General features: G+C 40.6%; 1 protein-coding gene across 1 annotated transcript; it reads left to right on the plus strand.

Annotated features, from left to right (window-relative positions):
- Positions 1-18,310: 18,310 nt before the first annotated feature.
- On the plus strand, positions 18,311-25,911 carry TRIML1 (tripartite motif family like 1; the record flags this gene model as incomplete). Its single annotated transcript, XM_079779366.1, has 6 exons — positions 18,311-18,736; positions 18,963-19,058; positions 20,119-20,349; positions 23,242-23,264; positions 23,420-23,517; positions 25,361-25,911. The coding sequence occupies 6 exons, from the start codon at positions 18,311-18,313 to the stop codon at positions 25,909-25,911; spliced, it is 1,425 nt and encodes a 474-aa protein (XP_079635492.1).
- Between the last annotated feature and the right edge of the window lie 1,305 nt (positions 25,912-27,216).

Here is a 27,216-nt window from a genome sequence, read left to right on the forward strand (position 1 = left end):
TTGATGTTTCTATCTTTCTCTTCCTCTATGAAATCAATTTTATATATATATATATGTTTATATATATATGTTAAATAAACCTCATATTTAATAAACAATTTCACAGGAAAGAAGCCTTCTACAAGCTATTACCCTAGAATGTCATTGTATTTTCTCCTTAGCCATATCACTTTAGCTTAAGCCATTAAATACTTTACTAGAAAACAATGTCTGATTTCATTGTTCGTTTCTAGATGTTTGCAGATGGAAGTTGTCATTACATTATTTATAGATAAAAAATAGCAAGAGTAGATCTATGCATAACCCATGGACAGACAACAGTGCAGTGAAGGCCTGGGAAGGGGGTAGGAGCCGGGTGGAGGGGGTGAGTGGGGAGGAAAAAGGGGACATCTATAATACTTTCAATAATGAAGATCAATTTAAAAGTAAGTCAAGAGTAGAGAATAACTGCTTAAGGAATGTTTTACAGATAGGAGGTCAGGGGACAGCAGGGAACAATTTCAGATAGTTCATAGTTGAGTTCCTTGAAGAAGGAATTTGCAGAGCTTCCCAAATTTTATAGTTCTATCTTCTGGAAGGTTTTTATTGCCTCATTCAATTATCTGCTAATCAAACTACAGTGATCCATTTACTGAGGTTAGGACAATGGGAAAATTCTTCTATCTGCTATCTGATCTTCCAAATCTTGGTTCCACCCTATGGAATCTTAAGTACATCCTTTCCCTTTATCTGACTCAACACTCCATACCTACTCCCTCTTCTCAATCCTATCTCCTCAAATAGCCAGGGCAGCCTTCTCTTCTACTCAACATTTTTTTCTACCCAATCCTCCTTTCTCTTCTAAGGCTTGATGCAGCTAATTTCTATGAAGACTTTTGTATCAATTACTCAGTCATTTATTCTCACCATCCTGAACTTTCATAATTTATATGATTTCATTTTGACAGGAAAACCTTATAATCTTTGAAATGAAGGGTAAAACATTGAGCAAAATTCTGATAAAATATCAAGCAAAATTCTCCCATCTTGGAGTCTTTTAAAGCCCCTCTTAGATTTTAAGTAAATATTACTAATTCTAGAAGACTAAATATTTTAACTTAAGATAATTCTAGAAATAGTGCTATATAGCATGCTAAGCTCTTTTTTTATCTCTTGCTATATATTTCCCACAATCCAGTGTGTTTTGTGGTATTAGACTACATTTTACAGTTGATAAAGATGATAATTTAGAGGTTAAGTAGTTGACCCAGGGCCCTCAGAACAGAAAATTATAGATCTGGGATTTGAATCACAGCCAAATTTCATGACACATCCTTATTTCTATTAAATGTTAACCAAATATTTTGCCAATTTATTAAAAAATATCTCAAGTCTGCATTATAATTTATCATGAGACACTTATAGGCCTAGACTACAGTAACAACCTTAGAGGGAGTGCAGATCACTTTCAAGTGTTAGATTTTACATAGGAAAGCTCTTGATTTCAAAAAATTCCTGAGGAAATGTGTTTTCTTCCACTACTGTCAAAGAACAAAATTATCAATGAGTCATGGTTCTCACAGCTTATTTCATGCATTTTTACTAGTCCTATGGCATTCATTAGCCGCAGGTCTCACCAGTGGCTTCATGGTAGCACATGCCCAGCTTCTGTGTGGAATGGACATGGAGGGCACCAAATGAGGTTGTATTTGTTACTCTGGACTCATTTTGTCCAGTAGACTACCTCATCCCATTTCAGAAAGGAGTAGTGGGGGGGAGGGGGTGTGTGTCTGACCAGCCTCAGTGGGGACTGAGCATGTTATTATCCTGGCTCCTTTCCTTCAAGGCTGTTCAATTAAAAGCAGGGACTTAGTATCCATTAGTTGCTTCCTACAATTTTAAGAAACTTATAAGTCTATATGTTCAACTTATAAGTCTATTTTGCTTAAAGCATTAATATTTAAGAATAAACAGCCCTCACCGGTTTGGCTCAGTGGATAGAGCATCGGACTGAAGGGTCCCAGGTTCAATTCCCGTCAAGGGCACATACCTCAGGTGCAGGCTCTTCCCTAGCCTGGGCCCTGGTCAGAGCTGGGGGAATCGATGTGTTTCTCTCACATCGATGTTTCTCTCTGTCTTTCCCTCTCTTTTCCACTCTCTCTACAAATCAATGGAAAAATATCCTCAGGTGAGGATTAAAAAAATAATAAATACAAAAATAAATACACACAAAAAAATCAATCATTAAAAAAAAGAATAAACATTTATGGCTAATGTCGATGATAATACAACTGTTCTTTTGTTATTGTAAATAATAGGTCAATGCTTATTTAAATCAAACATATTAGTTTGGTTTTACTTTTTCTAAAGGAACATAATCTCCTAGGTGAGAACCCAACAGAAGAAAAGAGGTCACTTTTACCTCTGCTTATTCCAACACAGAAACAAGCCCTCTTTGGTTTAACAGCAATGGTCTGGCTTTAGTGGGAACAGTTCTGACTCTGAGGAAATGAAGTTCAGAGTCATAACTGTGTTCAGGTGAGAGCACACCCCAGATAACACCTTAATTTTAGCCTCATGAGACCCCAAGCAGAGAACCCAGCCATGGCATGCTGGACCCTTCACCTACAGAACTGTAAGTTCATAAATGGATGCTGGGTGGTTTCTTTAAGAAAATATTTTTATTTATTGATTTGAAAGAGAGAGAAAGAGAAGAAGGGAGAGAGACAGAAACATCGATTTTGTTGTTCTACTTATTTATGCATTCATTGGTTGATTCTTACATGTGCCCTGACCAGGTATTGAACCTGCAACCTTGGCATATCAGGATGGCACTCTAACCAACTGAGCTACCCGGCCAGGTCAATGGATGCTGTTTCAAGCTGCTAAATTTGTGGTAATTTGTTACACAGCAATAAAACTAATACAGACACTTTAGTGAACTATCATTTGATGACTGATTAGCGAAACAAATAGGGCTAAAAAAATTTTTTTTTTCCAGGAAATTTCTACATCTTATGTTGGAAATGGAGAACAGGTCAAAAATTCTGTTCAACCAAGATAACTTGTTAAATCTGAACGAGAGCCTAACAAGGAACTTAGATTAGCTTTAGCTTTGATAGTTTAACCTTCAAAACAATTCTCTGTTGAGATTTTTTTCATGACAAAATAAAAGGATACAATTTATACTTCCCCTAGAAGGGAGCAACAATCTGTCCCTGAACCAAAATATTATTAGAGAATATAATGTATTTTTTATTTTCTAAAGTGGCACCCTACTTATCTCTATTCCTATTCTAATAAGAGTGACCCAAATGTATTCACATGTTCAGTAAGATGAGTGTGAATTGCTGTTGATTTCAGCAGTCTTTTCTCTGACTAGATTCTGTAAGAGTATCTCATACAGAAGTCTTCTGCAATATTGAGAGATTCTTGCATTATAACTTTTGTTTTTGCTCTATCTTCTCACCCATTTATACAAAAATTTTAAACTTTATTATTTATTTATGTTTCTATTGATTTCTCAGAGGAAGGGAGAGGGAGAGGTAGAAACATCAATGATGAGAATCATCAATTGGCTGCCTCCTGCACGCCCCCTACTGGGGATTGAGCATGCAACTGGGGCATGTGCCCTGACCAGGAATCCAACCATAACCTCCTGGTTCCTGAGCAGATGCTCAACCACTGAGCCACAGTGGCCAGGCAAAATATTACAATTTTTTCATATATTTGGATCTTCAGTTCAGAGTCAGAAATCTAAATTAATGACGTAATTGGCATGAGTTACAAAGTGAAAATTATTTCCTGTCAAAATGGAGCCATTTGGGGCTCCCAAGCCTCCCTGGTTGATGGGTCAGGGATGAAAAAATGATTTGAATATATACCACTTTGAAGACCCAAGCTATTAAGGAAAGAATGATTGAGAATGAATCCCTGGAATTTTGAAAGGAAAAATAATCTTACCTTAAAGATTCTTTTGCCTTCTCAGTGATAAATACTGTGAGACTCATGTTCTCAAGACAGCAAACATCTCACAAAGGGGCATGTGATTGATCACACAGAACTCGTTAGTTTTTCTTGGTTTGTCTCACATGCACTACTCTTTAAGTTTGCCATGTGAGGGTTTTGCTATCTGAGCCATCATCCCCAGCTGCAGGTTACACCTGGATCTCTAACTTGTAAATATCCTTCCACATAAGACAGGCGCTGCAACCGGGCCTTTCCTTTCAATTTCCTCAGAGGCACCCGTAGCTAGACTTGTGTTCACACCCGATTCCAAGAGGTTCGTTCAAGTAGTGTAAACAGATAGAACGGTTCAGCTCTTCCATAAAATCTGGTGGATGTGAGGCAGCCATGGCCCTTTCCAGGGAGGCAGAGAAGGTCTAAGAAGAAAACAAAAAATCACTCATTTTAACTGTTCTTTTGCAGGATCAGAGATTTATCTTCAGCAGCTCATGGTCACATTCTTCCATCTTCGTGGTCACTCAAAGCTATCCTTTCAATTACCATTCTTACCCCATGAGAAGTTGTCTTGAACTTTAAGTCCTCTACATCATACCACTCTCAGAATGTTATCCTCCACCTACATTCATGCTGGAGACTCTTGTTTCCTTTTAAAAAAATACATTTTTCCCTAGAGGGTTTGGATCAGTGGATAGAGTGTCAGTCTGCGGCCTGAAGGTCCTGGGTTCGATTCCAGTCAAGGGCACATACCCAGGATCCAGGCTTGATCCCCAGTAGGGAGTGTGCAGGAGGCAGCCAATCAAGGATTCTCTCTCATCATTAATGTTTCTCTCTCCCCCCCCCACCGCTCCCTTCCTCTCTGAAATCAATAAAAAATATATTTAAAAAGATATATACACTGAGTGGCCAGATTATTATGATCTCGGAACGTGTAATAATATGGCCACTCAGTGTATGTATATATATATTAGAGGCCCGGTGAATGAATTCGTGCATGGATGGGGTCCGGCCAGCCTGGCCAGGGGGAGGGGACATGGGCTGTTGGCCAGCCTGCCTGCTGGTAGAACTCCTGGTTGAGGGGACAATTTGCATATTAGCCTTTTATTATATAGGATATACACTGAGTGGCCAGATTATTATGCGTTCAGAGATCATAATAATCTGGCCACTCAGTGTATATATTTATTGATTTCAGAGAAGGAGGAAGGAAGGGAAAGGGAGAGAGAAATGAGAGAGAATCATTGACCAGCTGCCTCTTGCACACCTCCCCCTGGGAATCGAGCCCCAGACATGTGCCCCACCAGGAACTGAACAGTGACCACCTGGTTCATAGGTCAACACTCAACCACTGAGCCATGCCAGCAGGGCTCACCTGCATATTCTTACTCACCTTTTAGTTTTGCCACAGGCGTATCTCCCCTCCAGGACTTGGACACTAACTACCATCACCCAGCCAGTCCTATAATTTAGCACCCCAGCTGGGCTGGAGACTCCTGTTTCTAACCACGGGAGGAAGACAGGTAGTTTTGTTAGAGGCAGGGTAAAAACCTAACCAGCCTGCAGTGGCCCTGGAACCTAGTCTCTGTGGGGTAGTTTTGTTCATTATAGTCGTTGTTCTGAAACTTCACTGCATATTAGAATCCTCGGAAGAGCTATAACAACTGTGATGTCTAAACCTGTGGCTTCCACACTTGAGATACATCAGAACCATCTGGAAGGGCATAGGCTTCAGGTGGTTCACTTCTCAGGTGTTAGTTTGAGACTCGGAAGAGACTAGAAGGGTTTTCCGGGGTATCTAGAAGGCAGCAGATGGGAAACCTCAATGTCCTAGCTCAGTCTGACCACAGAATAGGCATTGTGTCCCCAGCTGCTTGGCCAGCAAACTTTCCAGTCTTTTGGGAATGCTCTTCCCCAGAAATTTCTAAAGGCTTTTTTTTAGCCTCTCTTCCTTTCAGTCTTGATGGAAGCAATGTTGCCTGGCCCTGGGGTCAGGGCTACAGCTCCTTAAGGCATACTTGCAACAATCCCCCAAGGACATGTACACAGTACTTGGTTATCAGCATGATTCCTATAATTGCTGCATTCCCAGCGATGCCTAGGGCTCTCATTCTTTTTGTTTTTTTTTTAATAGTTTATTTATTTCAGAGGGACAGAGAGGTAGAAATATCAATGACAAGAGAGAATCACTGATTGGCTGTCTCCTGCACGTCTCACACTGGGAATCGAGTCCACAACCCAGCCATGTACTCCGAATGGGAATGAAACCGTGACCTCCTGGTTCATAGGTCAACACTCAACCACTGAGCCACACCAGCCGGGCAGGCTATCATTCCTGAGGGTTCTCTCCACCTATATTGGCAACCTAGCCCCACAGACGTTTTCTTAGGTCTTTGCACTGCAATATCCAAGAAAAACCTAGGGTAGCGAAGAGGGTGTCCATTTGTTTTTTTCTCAAGAGGCACATCATACACTTACCTAGAACCACTCTCTTCCAACCTTATCTGTAGCTGCAAACAACACATAAAACAAGGCAGGAGCGCCCCCTGGCAGTATATGACACCAATTACTATTGGATAGTTGGGGGCGGAGGAGACACAGCCCCTCCACCATTAGTGCTTAACTTGGCTGGAACCTTGCACAACCAGCAAACCTGTTTTGGTCACAGTTGTAAACTTAAGTTTAACGTCTGTGGCTCATTCAAGCCCGTGGGAATGTCAGCATGGCTGTGTGGGTTATAGCACGCCCACCTCTGTGGACCTAGGGCTAGTTTCAGAACTACAGTCTGTTTTCTCATCTGTACGTGGGGCTAGAACTAATAGCTACCTCGTGGGGCTGTCGGAAGGATTAGAGGAATATATAAAAGTGTTGAGAATGGTGCTTGGCACAGAGCCAGTGCTCTCTATTTTTACCGGCTATTCTCACGTGTTCCCCCCTAAAGATGCTGTTGTATGATGAGAGATAGTTTTATGAATAAGTGTTAAGATTTCCTTGCGAGAAGAAAAAAAAGTGGATCTTCTCATTGAAAAGATGATGAGGCAACAGGTATACATACACATAGGCATCTGTTTCTTTACTGATAGAACACTAGTCTAAAATGGGGCGATCATTTGCTTTTCTAGTCTACTGGGTGGACTACACCACCTAGAACATAAAGATATTGAATAATTCCTGTAGAATTAGGTGATGGCATCTCATAAAGGGTGTCATGTGATAGAAGCAAGATACAAACAAGTAACCTTTGTGCTCTTTAAGTTGTTTTTTTTTTAATCTAACATCATCCTTAACTCCATTAAACCCTATCCACATTGTACTAACTCAAGTTATTTCTCTGTAATAAACTCAAATCCCCTGCCCCACATTAGAAAGGGAGGAAAGAACGTTAGACTGTTAACTCCTGAATTCAGAGTGTGCTTTTTTATTCTCATTTGTCAATATTTGTTTGAACTTTTCTTGAAGCAAAGGGATGAAACATAAAGGGTTTATTCTCCAGAAAAACAAACAAAGCACCTCACCTTAAAGTCTCAAGATGTGTAAGTTGCTAATGCTCTGGAAGGCAACACTCCACCACCCACTTTGGCAACTCAGCAGGAGTGGCTGCATTACAGCTTCTGACTGAGTCTATGGATTTATAGCACCTGGATCCTTGCCCCACTGATCTGGCCTCCAGGTGTTGCTGGTAGGACCAACGTGCTACCTATAAAGAAGAATAAAGATGAATATTTCCAAGTTGAATTGGTCTTTTAATATTTCTGAGATTAAGAAGAATGATACAATCTAGACTTTGTTGTTATTGTAATATTTGACCCACTTTCAGATCATGTATTTTATTCTTCAAAGATTTTAAGTTTTCCCACTTCTAAATAGTAGCTATTCCTTCATTTGAAACATGCCTTAGTTTAAAGGTTCAGATCAAATACCATTTCTCCCAAGTTTTCCCTGAAAGAATTTAATATTCTCCACTAAAATGTCAAAACAGTTAATAAATTTAAATTCTATAACTTCTTTAAAATTAAAAAATTTCAAATACATTCAATATTATTTTTGTTCACATTCAATGTATTTACATTCAGTATTATTTTTGTATTAGTTTCAGGTGTACAGCATAGTGGCTAGGTATAAATTCTACCACTCTTAAGGTATGCATCTATTAACATTTTGTAGCTTTTCTTTTTGCACACCTAACTTCTGCTTTCATCACTGAACTCATTGCTCTATGTATAAGAAAGGCTCAATAACTTAGTTAAATAAAGAACTGTATCAAAAATCACAAAAACGAAAAAAAAAGATGGCGACCGGCAGGAAGGTAGGGAGAGAGAGAGTGTGAGTGAGGAACCCATAGAGGAGAGTGTAGATGTGTGTGGTGTGTGTGTGTGTATGAGATAGGGTCAGTTAGATTCTGCAGGTCTTCCAAGGGGCTCCCGAACAGGGCAGCCCTAGACGGCGGAGCCCCGCGCACAAAGCGGACACTTCTCGGCGGCTGGTGCGGACGCAGAGACCACGCCATCTTGGGAAACAGAGCTGCCCGAGACTCGGATCCTGGCTTCTGACACAAACCAGGACCCTGCAGCCACTGGGGACAGAGAACTGCTATCACAGCTTCAGACAAACAAACAAGAATCCAGACTTACCGGCAGATTTCCGTGAGTCAAAGAGCCTATCCCCCTCCTCACAGGCGCTGATAGCGCCATAGTAACTGATAGACGCGCCCCTCCCCCAAGCTGCTGAGCGCCCACAGGCGTGCGGAAAGCACCATAGTAACTGATAGACGCGCCCCTTGCCCAAGCTGCTGAGCGCCCACAGGCGTGCGGAAAGCGCCATAGTAACTGATAGACGCGCCCCTCGCCCAAGCTGCTGAGCGCCCACAGGCGTGCGGAAAGCGCCATAGTAACTGATAGACGCGCCCCTCGCCCAAGCTGCCGAGCTTTGCGCAGGGACGCGCTCCCTCTTAGGGAATTTGGCGCGCGCTCGCGCACGGGACAGAAGCAGCTCCCCGTCGGGGAAATCTGTCAGTGCGCACAGAGGGCTCCCCTTCGGGGAATTTGGGGGAATTTGGCTCGCGGGGCACAGCTCCCCCTTCGGAGATTCTTAAAAACGTGCACAGAGGGGCTTCCCTTTGGGGAATTTGGCGCGCAGGACGGACTCCGCCCCCCTTCTGGGACTTTGGGAGAGTGCACTGAGCCGGCTCACCTTCAGGTTTTTAAGAATGTGCGCTCTAGCCGGTTTGGCTCAGTAGAGAGAGCACACACAGGACGCAGCCCCACTTCAGGGAATTTGGCACACCGGACACAGCTGCCTGGGATCCCTGACTCACAGCGCATTCACACTAAGAGCCAGCGACCCCAATTGTTGGTGCGTGCACACACAGGGACCCTGATTCTCAACGAGAAACCGCACAAGGCAACAGAGACTTTGACACTCGAGTCTTGGTGCAGACACAGGGAAACTCTGACTCCTGGCACATGCTAAGGATCTCATTCTCGGCACATACCAACAGTGTGGTGCAGACAGGGCCCCTGATTCTAAATGTGCACACGAGACCACACGGAACACTGGGGACACTGATCCTGGGCAAGTTTGGTTCCCACCAACCAAAGACAGTCACACGTCCTAGTGTCAGAGCACTTCAGTGAAACTAGGGTGGAGCGAAGTCCCCACAGCACACGACCCAGGTCCACACAAACAGAAGCTTGAGCTTTCTGGTAATAGCCAGAATGGGGAAACGAAATAACTCACAGAGGAAAGAAAATGTGGAGTCGCCAAGAAAGGAAATTAGTGAAAATGAAGCTTGCAACATGACCGAAAAGGAGTTCAGAGTAATGGTCATGGAATTTATACATCGGATGGATGAGAAAATCAACAACTTATGCAAGAATCAGGAAGAAATGAAAAGTGATATAGCTACAATCAAAAACACCATGGAAAGTTTCAACAGTAGATTACAAGAAGCAGAGGACCGAATTAGTGAGTTAGAAGATCAGGTACAGAAACAAGCTCAAGCTGAACAGCAATTGGAGAAAAAAATTAAAAAGCAGGAGGAAAGCCTAAGGGAGCTTCGGGACAACATGAAACGAAGTAACATGCGTATAATAGGGCTGCCAGAAGGACAAGAAGAGCAGCAGGGATTAGAAAATCTATTTGAAGAAATAATGACAGAAAACTTCCCGGATATGGGAAAGATAAAAGTTACGCAAGTAAAGAGAGTCCCAAGCAGGATCAACCCCAAAAGACCCACACCAAGACATGTCATAATTTCAATGGCAAATATAAATGATAAAGAGAGAATCCTAAAGGCGGCAAGAGAGAGACAGAGAGTTACCTACAAAGGAACACCCATCAGATTGTCAAATGATTACTCATCAGAAACACAACAAGCTAGAAGTGAATGGAAGGAGGTATACAAAGTGTTGCAAAGCAAAGGACTGAATCCAAGAATACTATATCCAGCAAGACTATCAATCAAAATTGAAGGGGAAATCAGGAGCTTTGCAGACAAAAAAAGCCTCAGGGAGTTTATCACCACCAAACCAGCAATGCAAGAATTGCTAAAGGGAATACTGTAAAAAGAAGAAATAAACAGGTAAGAAGGAATACAGACACAAAAATAGATATGACTGCAAACAAATACCTTTCAGTAATAACTTTAAATGTAAACGGACTAAATGCTCCAATCAAAAGACATCGAGTAGCTGAATGGATAAAAAAACACGACCCATATATATGCTGTCTACAAGAGACCCACCTCAGAACAAGAGACTCACACAGATTGAAAGTGAAGGGATGGAAAAATATCTTTCAGGCAAATGGAAATGAAAAAAAAGCTGGGGTAGCAATACTTATATCTGACAAAATAGACCTCAAAGTAAATGCCATAACAAGAGATAAGGAAGGCCACTTCATAATACTAAAGGGATAAATCCAACAAGAAGAAATAATTCTGGTAAACATATACGCTCCCAATATAGGAGCACCCAAATACATAAAAAAACTCCTGGAGGATATCAAGGGAGAGATTAATAGCAACACAATCATAGTAGGAGACTTTAATACCCCACTATCACCACTGGACAAATCCTCTAAACAAAAAATCAGCAAAGAAACAGCAATCCTAAATGACTCACTAGACCAGATGGAATTAATTGACATCTTCAGAACATTTCACCCCAAAGCCACAGAATATACATTCTTCTCAAGTGCACATGGGTCATTTTCAAAGATAGACCATATGCTGGGTCACAGGCAAAGTCTCTTCAAATTCAAGAAGATAGAAATTATATCAAGCATCTTCTCAGATCACAGTGGCATAAAACTGGAAATCAACTACAATAAAAACAATCCAAAGAAATCAAACACATGGAGACTAAACAGCATGCTATTAAACAAGGACTGGGTCACCAGAGAGATCAAGGAAGAAATAAAAAACATCATGGCAACAAATGACAATGAAAACACAACAATCCAAAATCTATGGGACACAGCGAAAGCAGTCTTGAGAGGGAAGTTCATAGCTCTACAGGCCTATTGCAAAAAACAAGAAACAATGGTAATAAATTACTTAACCCTACAACTCAAAGAGCTAGAAAAAGAGCAGCAAGAAAAGCCCAGTGTAACCAGAAGGAAGGAAATAACAAAGATCAGAGCGGAGATAAATGACATAGAGACCAAAGAAACAATACATAAGATCAACAAAACCAAGAGCTGGTTCTTTGAAAGGATAAACAAGATTGATGGACCTCTAGCCAGGCTCACCAAGAAGCAAAGAGAGAGGACCCAAATAAACAAAATCAGAAATGAAAGAGGTGAAATAACAACAGACCCCGCTGAGATACAAAGGATTGTTACAAAATACTACGAACAACTCTATTCCAACAAACTGGACAATCTGGAGGAAATGGACATATTCCTAGAAAAATATAACCTTCCAAAAATCAATCAAGAAGAATCTAAACAGCTCAATAGGCCAATAACTATGGACGCAATTGAAGCAGTCATCAAAAAGCTTCCAGCAAACAAAAGCCCGGGGCCTGATGGCTTCACAGGAGAGTTTTACCAAACATTCAAGGAAGAACTAAAACCTATCCTCCTCAGACTATTCCAAAAAATTCAAGTGGAAGGAACACTTCCAAGCTCCTTCTATGAAGCCAGCATCACCCTAATACCAAAACCAGATAAAGACAACACAATGAAAGAGAATTACAGACCAATATCCCTCATGAACATAGATGCCAAAATCCTCAACAAAATTCTAGCAAATCGGCTCCAGCAGTACATCAGAAAGATCATACACCATGACCAAGTAGGATTTATCCCAGGAATGCAAGGATGGTACAATATCCGCAAATCAATAAACGTGATACATCACATAAACAAATTGAAAGATAAAAATCACATAGTCATATCAATTGATGCAGAAAAAGCATTTGACAAAATCCAACACCCTTTCTTGATAAAAGCTCTCAACAAGGTGGGAATAGATGGCTCATACCTCAACATAATAAAAGCTATATATGATAAACCCACAGCAAACATCATACTCAATGGACAAAAACTAAAGGCATTTCCCCTAAGAACAGGAACAAGACAGGGATGCCCACTCTCACCACTCCTGTTTGACATAGTACTGGAAGTATTAGCCATTGCAATTAGACAAGAAGAAGAAATAAAAGGCATCCAGATTGGAAAAGAACAAGTAAAGCTGTCTTTATTTGCAGACGACATGATATTGTACATAAAAAATCCGAAAGACTCCGTCAAAAAACTCATAGACTTAATAAATGAATTCGGCAATGTAGCAGGATACAAAATTAACGCCAAGAAATCTATGGCCTTTCTATACACCAATAGTGAACTTACAGACAGAGAGACTAAAAAGGCAATCCCATTTACCATCGCACCAAAAAAATTAAGATACCTAGGAATAAACTTAACTAAGGAGGTAAAAGACCTATACACGGAAAACTACAGGACACTGAAAAAAGAGATAGAGGAAGACTTAAACAGATGGAAGAACATACCATGTTCATGGATTGGTAGAATCAACATCATTAAAATGTCCATACTACCCAAAGCAATCTATAGATTCAATGCACTCCCCATTAAAATACCAACGGCATATTTCACAGACCTTGAAAGAACTCTCCAAAAATTCATCTGGAATAAAAAAAGACCCCGAATAGCCACAGCAATCCTGAGAAAGAAGAATAAAGTAGGAGGGATCTCAATACCAGATTTCAAGCTGTATTACAAAGCCACTGTTCTCAAAACAGCCTGGTACTGGCACAAGAACAGACATATAGATCAATGGAACAGAATAGAGAATCCAGATATTGACCCAAACCACTATGCTCAATTAATATTTGACAAAGGAGGCATGAACATACAATGGAATAAAGACAGTCTCTTCAATAAATGGTGTTGGGAAAATTGGACAGATACATGCAAAAAAATGAAGCTTGATCACCAACTTACGCCATACACAAAAATAAACTCAAAATGGATACAGGACTTAAACATAAGACGGGAAACCATAAAAATACTAGAGCAATCCACAGGCAGCAAAATGTCAGACATATGCCAAAAGAAATTCTTCACTGACACTGCCCCTAGGGCAATGGAAGCTAAAGAGAAAATTAACAAATGGGACTACATCAAAATAAAAAGCTTTTTCACAGCAAAAGAAACCATCAACAAAACAACAAGAAGGCCCACTGCATGGGAGAACATATTTGCAAATGGCATCACTGATAAAGGTTTAATCTCCAACATCTACAGGCAGCTTATACAACTTAATAAAAGGAAGATAAATGATCCAATAAAAAAATGGGCAACAGACCTAAATAGAATCTTTTCAAAAGAAGACAGAAGGAAGGCCAAGAGACACATGAAAACATGCTCAACGTCACTAATTATCCGAGAGATGCAAATCAAAACAACAATGCGGTACCATCTCACACCTGTCAGAATGGCTATCATCAACAAATCAACAAACGACAAGTGTTGGCGAGGATGCGGAGAAAAAGGAACCCTCGTGCACTGCTGGTGGGATTGCAGACTGGTGCAGCCACTGTGGAGAACAGTATGGAGTTCCCTCAAAAAACTGAAAATGGAACTCCCATTTGACCCAGTAATCCCACTCCTGGGAATATATCCGAAGAAACTAGAAACACCAATTAGAAAGGATATATGCACCCCTATGTTCATAGCAGCGCAATTCACCATAGCTAAGATTTGGAAACAGCCTAGGTGCCTGTCAGCAGATGACTGGATCAGAAATCTGTGGTACATCTACACAATGGAATACTATGCTGCCATAAAAAAGAAGGAATTCTCATCATTTGCAGCAACCTGGGAGGAATTGGAGAACATTATGTTAAGTGAAATAAGTCAGTCAATGAAAGAAAAATACCACATGATCTCACTCATTTATGGATAATAAAGAACATTATAAACTTGAACAAAAAGATAGATACAGAGACAGTAAAGCATCAAACAGACTGTCAAATTACAAGGGGAAGGTTAGGGAGAGGTGGGGGAGATAAGAGATCAATCAAAGGACTTGTATGCATGCATATAAGCATAACCAATGGATGCAAAACTCTGGGGGGTGGGGGCATATATGGGAGTGGGGTGTGGGGAGGGCAATGGTAAGATATGTACACATATAATACCTTAATAAAAAAATTGGAAAAAAAAATCACAAAAACGTTTTTAGAAAGATTTATTATGTCACAGCTGAAATTAATCATCTGAGATGACATTTTTTCTTTCCCTCCTCAACCTGAAAAAAAATTACCTCATTACTTGGTTTACTGCAAGTCATGCCTCACATTTCTTTGCTCCTACCCCCATCCCCCAATGTTTCTCTACTGGAAAATGATGAAAACACATTAAAAAGGTCAGAAAAAAATACAATTTCATACAAAAAAAATTATACAATGAAGAAGTAAAGTGATACCTTCTGATGCTCCAATACCACCACACTAAACTGCCTGTCTGGTTTGTATTTTTCATAGTGATGTCTAATTTCTGAATCCTACTTTGAAACACCTTCCAGAAGTAGTACATTTTAAATTTCTACTGTGTTACCAATTATCTCCTCTTATGATGTGCTTCATTCTTTAGACACAATACTTGGCCACGTGGTTAACAAATATGGTCCTTACTTGCTAAAAAGATGTGGGGTAATCCAGTACTAAACCACATAAGTAAGTAAATATATAAATGAAAAAATAATACAAAGGAAAATAATGAGTAGAAATTCATGACCAGAGTGGGGGAAAATACACACACACACACACACACACACACACACACACACATCTGGAATACACATTGGTATAAGTTGTTAGGTAGGGATCCAATTTTTTTTCCCCCAGATGGCTACACCCACTTGTCCTAAACCATTTGTTGGATAATCTATCTTTTCCACACCAATATGAAATGACAGACACAGCCCTTCAAATAAGATATTATTTTTTCAAATAAGTCCCTATCTAGCCTACTATAGTCACCAGTAAATAACCCCTCACTATATCTTTAAGGTTTTTATGTTCTTTGTGCTTCAAACCTAATTCCATGTGGGTGATAGTTATGACTGTGGACCTCTTGGGGTATCTCTATTATCTCCTCCTCAGGAGGAGACAATCCAAAGAAGAAGCTATTTGAGTTGTTGATCTCAGAAATCATGTCTGGCAGTGCAGTGCCCTGAGGGTTGGTGTAATGTGCTTTGAGATATCTGGTCCACTCTATAATTTTTTTTAGCCATGAAGTAATCCCAGTCAATGTTGTCAGAGAGATGATAAAGAAGTCTGCATTCCCAATAGTGCACGTAGCCAGTGATTTTAGCTACCTGTCACAACATCACACCATAATGACAGCTGTCCAATTTCCTTCTCAAAGCACTTGAGCTGTACTTATATTTCACTGAGATAACTGAAAATTTTCATCCACTCACAGACAACTGATCTGCAGTGCAGTGTGTTGACAAAAGAGAATGACTGGGAGGTAAGAGATCCAGGTTCCAATTCCTGACCTCACTCTTGCAGTGAGCAAGTATTCAGGGGCAAACTCAATCTATTTGAGTCTCACTTTTCTTCATCATTTATGGAAGGTAGTTGGACTATGTAACCTCTTGACTTCTGGCCAGATAGAAACTGTAATTCCATAATAATATGTTTCTTCTATTTGTTCATTTAATACTTATTTACAGTCAAGTTGAGCCCTTGCTATGTGTAAAGATATGTTTATTGTGTTAAGGAGTCTATGAAAGGAGTTATTTGGAACAGGGAAAGTGGGATGGAACAGAAGTCAGTGTGGCTTCAATTTAGAATATGCTGGTCTCCCCATTCCAAATTGGAATACAGGTTCTGTGATGTACCCTAACTCTACTGCAAGTCTTATTCTAATGAATCTGGTCAATGTTAAAGACTCTGAGTTTGTGTGGGAATAACACACTGAATATAGATGGTACTTTATATTTTCCAATGAAGGCAGTTAGTGCTTGTATAATTTTTTTTCAAGGCACTTAAAACTACTCCTTATATTAAAGCTCTGACCCAGTTACTAGCCTAGAAGCTATCTAAATAGTAGAGGTTTCATGACCCCAAACTGATGCTACCTCTCTTTCTATTTAAACTAGTATAACTCATAAATCAAGTTGTTTGTTTGTTTGTTTTAGCATAAACTTTCATCCTAGTAATTCATAAATGCTATACAAAGGACATATGATTAAAACACTTGGAATTAATTACTTCAGAAAGACCTTTAAAATATATATTTTTATTAAGTTCAGAGAGGAAGGGAGAGGGAGATAGAAACATCAATGATGAGATAGAGTCATTGCTCGGCTGCCTCCTGCACGCCCCCTACTGGGGATCGAGCCCAAAATCCGGGCTTGTGCCCTGACTAGGAATTGAACCGTGGCCTCTGAGGCACAGCATCCTGTTGGAGATAGTGAGAAAGAAGGATCAGTTTGAATCATAAAAGCCAGAAAGTAGTTAATGGAATAATATGAGTGATGGAGACCCATCGGAAGTTGCCAAGCTGGAGAGTGGCAGCATAAAAATAGAAGGTGTGATGCACTTAGTGAAAGGGAACTGGTTAGCCCTGAGAAAGAGCTTCGAAGGTCCCACTCTCTGGCATACAGTGAGTAGAGTATAGACCACGCAAGAACTGGCTCATGAGCAGATGGCATAGTGAATTTATAGAAATGGGCACTAATCTCAGTGGTCATTGTACATAGTCCCCATGCTGTACATTTATTTTGTCATATCTAAAAATGATGTCTGAACATTTAATTTCTGTCTCGTAAGAACTAATAGGGGCTTAAGAAGACATTTTCAAAGAGTGAAAATAAGTGAGCAAAATTATATTTATACTAAAACTCTTTCTACCCACTCCACAGTGCAATAGATCCTTGAGGCAACTTCCAATAACAACAATGCTTTAGATGCTGTCTATGGTGGCAAAGAGGTGAGTGCTATGGTCTTCAGGGCAGAGCAATAAACATAACTCTGATAATTCATTGTACATCTAAAATTGGGGAATACTACAATGGAATTGTTCTAATTTTATTGGGCAAATCAAATGAAAAGACCCAGTACCTGATAAAGGAGCAAAGAGCTTTTAGACCAGGCGTCCTCAAACTACGGCCCGCGGGCCACATGCGGGTGTTTTTGCCGTTTTGTTTTTTTACTTCAAAATAAGATATGTGCAGTGTGCATAGGAATTTGTTCATAGTTTTTTTTTAAACTATAGTCCGGCCCTCCAACGGTCTGAGGGGCAGTGAACTGGCCCCCTGTTTAAAAAGTTTGAGGACCCCTGTTTTAGACTTTGGTCAAGCAAAGAAAATGGCCTAATGATGGAAGAAATAGATATTACAGTTTTCTTCCTTCAGTTTCTCAACTAGATCCTGTTAGCCCAACAGTCTAAAAGATTTGGACCATAGGTCCAATTCAGATATTATTAGAGACCATCATGATTTAAGTCGCTGTACTGGCTTATACCAAATTACCCAAATGTCCAGTCTAAGACCAATGTGTTTAAATGGTTTTATGGTGCTGCTAATATGATATAACCAACTCTCAAAATGGAAACTCTGTTAGGAGCAAGTATCCTCAGTTTCAGCATGTGGCTTACCCAGTGAGATTCCTGAAAAGTTCGGGGTTGATGATGAACCAGTGTACGGGAGTTCCACATTAAGTCATAATGGCTTTGTGTTGAGAGAGTACATGTCAATTGGTGAAGTCAGGCACAGAGGAGAGTAAGAGTTTCTTGTACTAACAACGTAGCAATTGATCATTCACTTGTTACTCAAAACAATAGAACCTCAAAGAGGAATTTAATTCCAGAACAGAGGCGTGACCTTACTCAAATGTCCTTCTTAGAGAAAATGTCTACTTCAGATTTGATGGAGAACCTTAGGGAAGAACTGACCTGTTTCATCTGCTTGGACTATTTCACCAGCCCAGTGACCACTGAATGTGGACACAGCTTTTGCCTGGTGTGTCTCCTGAGGAGCTGGGAGCAACATAACACTCCTTTATCTTGTCCTGAGTGCTGGAGGACCTTGGAGGCCCCTCACTTCCAGCCCAATGAGCGTTTGGGGAGGCTGGCTGGCATCGGCAAGCAACTGAGGTCCCAGGTGCTGCAGAGTGAGGACCAACAAGGCCCCTATGGGAGAATGCTGGCGGCCACTATGATGTACCCTGAGGATGATCAGGGTGTAAACGCTTTCTCAACCGAATGTCATGGAATAAACAGAATGTCTCTCTCCAGTGAGGCTGAGGAGCATCACAAAGTAAGATTAGCAGCTCAATACAAATTTCAGAACACTGATCGGGTTCCATCACTTAACTCCAATAGTGTGTCTACCGGCGACAACCATCTCCAGGCACAGACCACAAACTTGGCCTGGATTCTGCTTTACCCTTTCTTTTAGGGTCCCAGTCATCTTGTTGTTATTGGTCCTCGAGACCCCTATAGGACACTGCTCATTTGTCACAGAGTGTTTGTTTCTATTGCAGGAGAAACTCCAGGAAATCCTAAATCTTTTGTGTAAAAAGAAAAAGGAAACTCAGGTTATGTTAACCCACGAGAAGGAGAGAGTGATATTGTGTAAGGTCAGTAACTGTCCTATTTGTGCATCTTGTATATGATTCTGTGAGGGGGGCATTTCTAAAGGGATACTTAGTGAAATGAGAGGGGAAAAAAAGACAACATTTTCCAGTCCCCATCTACAGTATGCAGTATCCTTGCTCTGGCCTACATTTGCTTGTCCACCTGGGAATCTCAAAATTCAGCTCAATTTCCTATCCCCAGGCCAGCTTCTTCCACCCCTTGGTGCACCTATATAACTCAGAAGCTACCTCTATTTTAGCTCTTATTATAATTATCTAAAATACAATGTATACTTATAGATAGATATCATAAAATGGAAATCAGTAAAAACATTTCAAGTGCTTTGGGTCCAAAACAATTCCAAATTAAAAACAAAAGAGAATGGGAAAATATGACAAAATATTAGTAAGGATTAGTACACCTGCACAAATGCTAGTTTGTCGAGGTTAGTCACAGATTTAATTTTAGCTGTCTAGCAATGCAGAGTACCAAATGTTTAGATATTTTAAAAATATGTGTGTATCTAATTCTCCACTAAACTTTAAGTTCTTAAATGGGAGTATTTGTGATGGACATTTCTATATCTAGTATGTGAGCCAATGACTACTTTGAGTAAATATTTGTTGAATAAATGAACACACTTTTAAAAGTACTCTGTCCTTATTTTGTACTGCCTTATTTTTATAATGGGACTGATCATCACCTGTCATATATTTTTTGTTTGTTTGCTTTTTTTCCAGTAGAATGACAACCTCCTAGGAATATAAAATTTGGGGTTTATTTACTACTCTATGTACACACAACTAAAATACAACTTGTTCAACCCAGCTAGTCAATAGATTTTACATATATATATATATATATATATATATATATATATATATATATACTAGAAGCCCGGTGCACGAAATATATATATATATATATGTCAAGTTTCAAAAATTGTCATAGTGAAACTCTAGGACTTACTTTATAAGGGTGAAAAAGCACATTCTGTTACTAACCTTATGTCGTGTGTGTGTGTGTGTGTGTGTGTGTGTGTATGTGTGTGTGTGATGGCAGGAAGAGACAAAGAATTGTAAACAGGTTGTTGTGTCCGAATATGTGAAAATGCACCAGTTCCTGAAAGAGGAGGAGCAGCTGCATGTGCAGCTGCTGGAAAAGGAGGAGAGAGAGAACCTGAAGAAACTGAGGGACAATGAGATCAAGCTGACCCAGCAAGTAAGGGGCCTGAGCAAAATGATTGGTCAGATAGAGTCCGTGTGTCAGAACTCGAGTACAGCATCTTTAGAGGTAAGGACATTGGGAAAATTAATGGAAAAGTATGTAGTAACACGTAATAGTCCAAGTCATACGAGATAAAATGTTCTTTATTAACCTAAAACACTAAGTTCTGATCCAAAAATAGTTTTCTGAAAGAATTAACATTCCATCTTGTATAAATAAAGAGGTGGAGAGAAAACACAGAGGGTACCCACCTGAACCAAGCTTGATGATGACTCCAATTTCTCCTGTGCCGGCCTCTCAGCAACCTCGGCTTTGCCAAATATTCTAAGTTTAGTGAGCATCAGCCATGGGCTGGACACATTAAATATCTTTTTTTTTCTTTATTGATTAAGGTATTTCATATGTGTCCTCATCCCACCATTACCCCCTCATCCCCCCCACTCATGCCCTCACCCCCCTGTTGTCTGGGTCCATTGGTTAGGCCCATGGTCGGCAAACTGTGGTTTGTGAGCCACATGTGGCTTTTTGGCCCCTTGAATGTGGCTCTTCCACAAAATACCACGGCCTGGGCGAGTCTATTTTGAAGACCTGGCGTTAGAAGAAGTTTAAGTTTAAAAAAATTGGCTCTCAAAAGAAATTTCAATCGTTGTACTGTTGATATTTGGCTCTGTTGACTAATGAGTTTGCCAACCACTGGGTTAGGCTTTTATGCATGCATACAAGTCCTTTGATTGATCTCGCCCCCTTACCCCCACCCTCCCCTACTTTCCCTCTGAGGTTTGACGGTCTGATCGATGCTTCTCTGTCTCTGGATCTGTTTTTGTTCATCAGTTTATGTTGTTCATTATAGTCCACAAATGAGTGAGATCATGTAATATTTATCTTTCTCTGATTGGCTTATTTTGCTTAGCATAATGCTCTCCAGTCCATCCATACTGTTGCAAATGGTAAGAATTCCTTTTTTACCGCAATGTAGTATTCCATTGTGTAGCTGTACCTCAGTTTTTTAATCCACTCATCTGCTGATGGGCACTTAGGTTGTGTCCAAATCTTAGCTATGGTAAATTGTGCTGCTATGAACATAGGGGTGCATATATCCTTTCTGATTGGTGTTTCTAGTTTCTTGGGATGTAGTCCTAGAAGTGGGATCACTGGGAGTTCCATTTTTAATTTTTTGAGGACACTCCATACTGTTCTCCACAGTGGCTGCACCAGTCTGCATTCCCACCAGCAGTGCATGAGGGTTCCTTTTTCTCCGCATCCTCACCAGCACTTGTCATTTGTTGATTTGTTGATGATAGCCATTCTGACAGGTGTGAGATGGTACTGCATTGTTGTTTTGATGTGCATCTCTCGGATGATTAGTGACTTTGAGCATGTTTTCATGAGTCTCTTGGCCTTCTGTATGTCCTCTTTTGAAAAGTGTCTATTTAAATCCATTGCCCATTTTTTGATTGGGTTGTTTATCTTCCTTTTGTTAAGTTGTATGAGTTTCCTGTAAATGTTGGAGATTAAACCCTTATCGGTGATAACATTGGCAAATATGTTCTCCCATGAAGTGGGATTTCTTGTTGTTTTGTTGGTGGTTTCTTTGCTGTGCAGAAGCTTTTTATTTTGATGTAGTGTCATTTGTTTATTTTCTCTTTAGTTTCCATTGCCCTAGGAGCAGTATCAGTGAAGAAATTGCTTCGGCATATGTCTGAGATTTTGCTGCCTGTGGATTCCTCTAATATTTTTATGGTTTCCCGTCTTACATTTAAGTCCTTTATCCATTTTGAGTTTATTTTTGTGTATGGTGTAAGTTGGTGGTCTAGTTTCATTTTTTGCATGTATCTGTCCAATTTTCCCAACAACATTTATTGAAGAGACTGTCTTGACTCCATTGTATGCTCTTGCCTCCTTTGTCAAATATTAATTGAGCATAGTGGTTTGGGTCGATTTCTGGGTTCTCTATTCTATTCCATTGGTCTATATGGACATATTAAATATCTTCACGGAGCCCTGATGAAGTTAAATACTATCATGATATGTACTATAGGTGATTGTTATCTACTAAATGGGGTTATAATAGCTCTTATTTACTAACTCAGACCTAGGGTAATTAGGTAATTTGCCTGTCAAATAGCTAGTAGGTGGTAGAACCCAGGTATATATGTACTAAGCCCACATTGCTCACCATCTCTGCTCTACTGTTCTCCCAGGCTGCTGCCTTCTCCAGACCTCCTCAAACATAAGCTATGGGAGCTATCTCCAGCTTCAGATCTCTTTCCTGGACTGGCTCCATAAAATGCTACTAATTTCAGGTCTTCCCAACAACCCACTCCAACTGTACACACAGGTGTAGTCTCAGCTCTCACTGTCCACTTTCCTGTAGTTACCTCTGACTCCTCAAGACATTGGATAATGAAGCCAATAGTCTGGCTCCTTTCTCAGCCACAGGTTCTCTTGACAAAGTGATGATATGAAAAAAAAGAAAGGACATGCCCTGGCTGGCATTGCTCAGTGGTTAGAGTGTTGGCCTGCACAACAAAGGGTCATAGGTTCGATTCCAGTCAAGGGCATGTATCTGGGTTGCAGGTTAGATCCCTACGCAGTCAGGATGCGTGCAGGAGGCAACCAATGGAGGTGACTCTCTCACATCAATGTTTCTTTCTCTCTTCTTCCTCCTCCCTCCTTTCTACTCTCTCTGAAAATCAATGGAAAAAAATATCCTCAGGTGAGGATTGAAAACAAAAAAGAAAAGGACAAAGTAGTCTCTAGTCATTTGAGAAACGTCTCATGTTCCCTAGAAGAAGCAGGGGATTTCTTTTCTCTACCATATGCATTCCCACCCAGGGTGTCCTAGAGCTGTAGGAAGCAGATTCTGTGAAATTTTCAAGGACTATATCCAACATGGATTCAGTTTTTGCTGTTGATCAAAGTACACAAATACTAACCTTCTTTCTGTTATACCCTTAGGAGATGAAAGAAGCACTGGAAAGGTAGGTTTCCATCCTGTGTTCGGTGATGTCAGATACAGGCATGTGGTACTGATGAAACAGGTTGGGGTCAGAGTGGGGATGAGAGTATCCATGCTGCTGGGACAAAATGAGCAGGTCATGCAGAGGAGATGGAGTGACACTCTGCCCTCTTGTAGGAGTGAGCCACTGTTGCTTCAGTGTCCAGAGCCCACCAGCACAGAGCTGAGTCTGTGTCGCATTACCGGAATGAGGGAGATGCTAAGAAAATTCCACGGTAAGTCAGCCTGATTTTCAGAGTTAGCTTCAGCTTCCTCTAACAGAATATTCAACATCTGAGTGCCAGGCTTTCAGTAAAGGCATCCCGAGCCAGCAGGGAACACCAGCAAAGGCTGGGCCACAGAGCATCTCTGTGCTGGAGTAGACAGACACAGCAGAATTGATGTCTGCCTGGCTTTGTCTTTTAATGATTCCTGATCCTTCCTTTGTTGTTTTGTTTCATTGTTCTGTTTTTTTCCGTCTCAGCCTCTTACACATACTCACATACCTCTTCAGGGGTTTCTGCATTTCCACCCCTGTCTTTGTGAGGACAAAAGCTCACACATTTAAATCCCAATGAGAGAACATTCAGAGAACTATCCTTTTAGAATACTCCAACTATTTAGACTGGCTAAGAATGAGAGAGGTCAGTGTTAGTTCTCAACATTGATCTTGACAATCTCACTTTCAGAGGAAGGCCTAATTAATGCTGGACTCCATAGATATTTGATAAGTGCCTCCTATGTGCCTGGTACTAGGCTGTGAGGCTCTGAGCATACTTATAATGACAATAAGATAGACTTGCCTTTGCTTTTGTAGGACTTCCAATGAAATTGTGGAGATGGACATTAATAATCACAGATATTTATGGATGATTGAAATTTGACCTATCAATAAAAGTATAAATTGTATGATAAAGGGGACCTAATCTTGTCTGGAGAGTAGATGAAAGTAGGAGGCCTCTTCTTTAAAAAATATTTTTATTGATGTCAGAGAGGAAGGGAGAGATAGAAACATCAATGATGAGAGAGAATCATTGATTAGCTGCCTCCTGCATGCCCCACACTGGGGGATCCGTATGTGCCCTTGACCAGAATCCAACCCGGGATCCTTCAGTCCACAGGCCGACACTCTTATCCACTGAGATATCAGCTAGGGCTGGAGGCCTCTTCTGTAACATCCTTTCAAGAGAGTGGAAGAGGAATCTCTCATTGGTGCTCCTCATCAAAGGGTCACTGGGGTTGAACTAACTCCTATGCAGATGCACGTAAGCATGACATCATGAAGAAAGCTCTTTAGGAATTACTATTCCAGCACTAGGTAACTTTGTAATCTTGGTCCAGCTTTCAAACCTTTATGAACCTAAGTTTTCTCTTTAATAAAAAAAATAGAAAAACAATAATGCATGCCACAATTAAATGAGAGAATGTACAGATAATGCTTGATATCTAAGTAGGAGTTCAGTCAATGATAACTGCCTATATTTCTCTCCCAGTCCAATGGACGAACCAGAAGCAATCAAATACAAACGACAAAGGGTACATCACCCTGTGTGGATAAATAGTTCTGAGTGCTCAGACTGTCTTGTGAACAAACAACTTCCATTCCATTACCAGAGATTCCTCTCTCCCTCTCCGACAGGCTAAATATTACTTTCCACACAACTGTCTTCTGTTTCCTTTTAGAAATGCATTCTCTCTTTTGTGAAACAGTAAAAGGGCTCAGAGATTATTTTCTAAAAAAAAAAATCCCCACCATTCTCACCTAAGTTATATTTTTAAAAAGTAGGACTGAATACTAAAAATTTAATTTACATTCCACATACATGGGTGGGGGGTGGTGTTTCAAGAATATAAATGAGCCTTAATCGGTTTTGCTCAGTGGATAGAGTATTGGTCCGCTGACTGAAGAGTCCCAGGTTTGATTCCAGTCAAGGGCATGTACAGGAGGCAGCTGATCCATGTTTCTGTCTCATTGATGTTTCTATCTCTCTATCCCTCTCCCTTCATCTCTCTAAAAAATTAATACAAATATTTTAAAAAAGAATACAAATGAGCATTCATTCTTTTCTCCTCTTGCAGCAGATATAACTCTGGATCCAGACACAGCCAACGCCTACCTTGTCTTGTCTGAGGATCTGAAAAGTGTGAGATATGGAGGGATCCGACAGAAGCTACCTGACAACCCAGAGAGATTTGACCAGTCTGCAACTGTGTTGGGTGCTCAGAGCTTCACCTGCGGGAGACACTACTGGGAGGTGGAAGTCGGAAACAAGACGGAGTGGGAAGTGGGCATCTGTAAGGACTCCGTGAGCAGAAAGGGGAATCTCCCCAAGCCACCCGGAGACCTCTTCTCACTTATAGGCTTAAAAATTGGAGATGATTATAGCCTTTGGGTCTCATCACCTTTAAAAGGTCAGCATGTCAGAGAGCCTGTGCAAAAGGTCGGCGTGTTCTTAGACTATGAGTCTGGACACATAGCATTCTACAATGTGACAGATGAGTCTCTCATCTACAGCTTCCCTCCAGAATCCTTCGAAGAGGCACTCAGACCTATATTTTCCCCTTGCCTCCCAAATGAAGGGACAAACACAGGCCCCCTCACCATCTGCTCACTGAGTAGCTATGATTGAGGGAGATGCCCCTGAGTCTCCTCTGAGAATGAGGTCTAAGACCAACAGATGACTATTCATTAAGATGACAAATGTGTTGATAGTATTGACATCAGGTGATCTAAAAGTAAAGCTCCCCACCCCCAAAGAGTTTCCATTGACTTGAGCCTACAATGAACAGCCCAATTGGACCATCAACTTCTAACACAAATAGGAGAAAGCCAATCCTATCCCGTGTCTTTAACTAAATTTATCATCTAGACTGTCCCATGTATGCGCCGATCACAAAACATGTAGAGTTAGAACTAGCCCCTATTACCCTGAATCCCACGGCCATAGGCCAGTTTTATAAATATATATCATTTTTTTCAAGTGTATTTATTTATTTGATGCTAAAACACTGCTGTTTGAATGTGTCTTTGTTCCATTTGCAGAGCTCTGCATACTAATGCAATCCTAACCCCCCAGGGGCTGGATGCATGGGTCCTCCCTTCCAGGGGTGATGAGAGGGGCACACGGCACAGCCTCCTCTGAAAAGTCACTTTTCTTTCCATCCCATGGGGCCTGGAGCACTTATGCTCAGGGAGGGTTCAGAATGCTGCAAATATGTGCATGACTGTCATTGTATCATTCATGCTTCCATAATCACAAAACGCTGAAACATCTGCTAACACATTCAAAGATGACAGAGCAAAGTCTCTACTCAATAAATCTATCAATGCTGTGGGTGCCAAGTTACCTTATTAAGTTTTATGTAAGGTTATCTTCTGTGCATTTGCTATTCGCAATGAGCAGAAGCCTTTTTAAAATTTTTTATTGAATTTATTCAGGTGACATTGGTTAATAAAATTATACAGGTTTCAAATGTACATGGCATATTTTACTTATAACTATAATTTTTGTTTTTTGCTTAATCCCTTCACCTTTTTCACCCAGCCCCACACCTCCCAACTCCTCTGACAGTTGTCAGTCCGTTCTCTATAAGTCTGTTTCTATTTACTTGTTAATTTTGTTCCTTAGATTCCCCATATGAGTGAAATCATACGACACTTGTCTATCTCAGATTGGCTTTTTCCCTTAGCGTAATGCTCTCCAGGACCATTCATGCTGTCACAAAGGGTAAGGTTTCCTCCTTTTTTAAAACCAAGTAGTATTCCATTGTGTCAATGTACCAAGGCTTTTTTATCCACTCATCTACTGATGGACACTTGGGCTGCTTCCAAATCTTGGCTATCCTATCTAATAAAAGAGCAATATACAAATTGACCGTACCTCTGCTACGCCCACAAGCCACACCCACCAGCCAATCAGGAGCAAGTATGCAAA

Source organism: Cnephaeus nilssonii, assembly GCF_951640355.1.
Source record: "Cnephaeus nilssonii genome assembly, chromosome: 8".
NCBI classification, from domain to species: Eukaryota; Metazoa; Chordata; class Mammalia; order Chiroptera; family Vespertilionidae; genus Cnephaeus; species Cnephaeus nilssonii.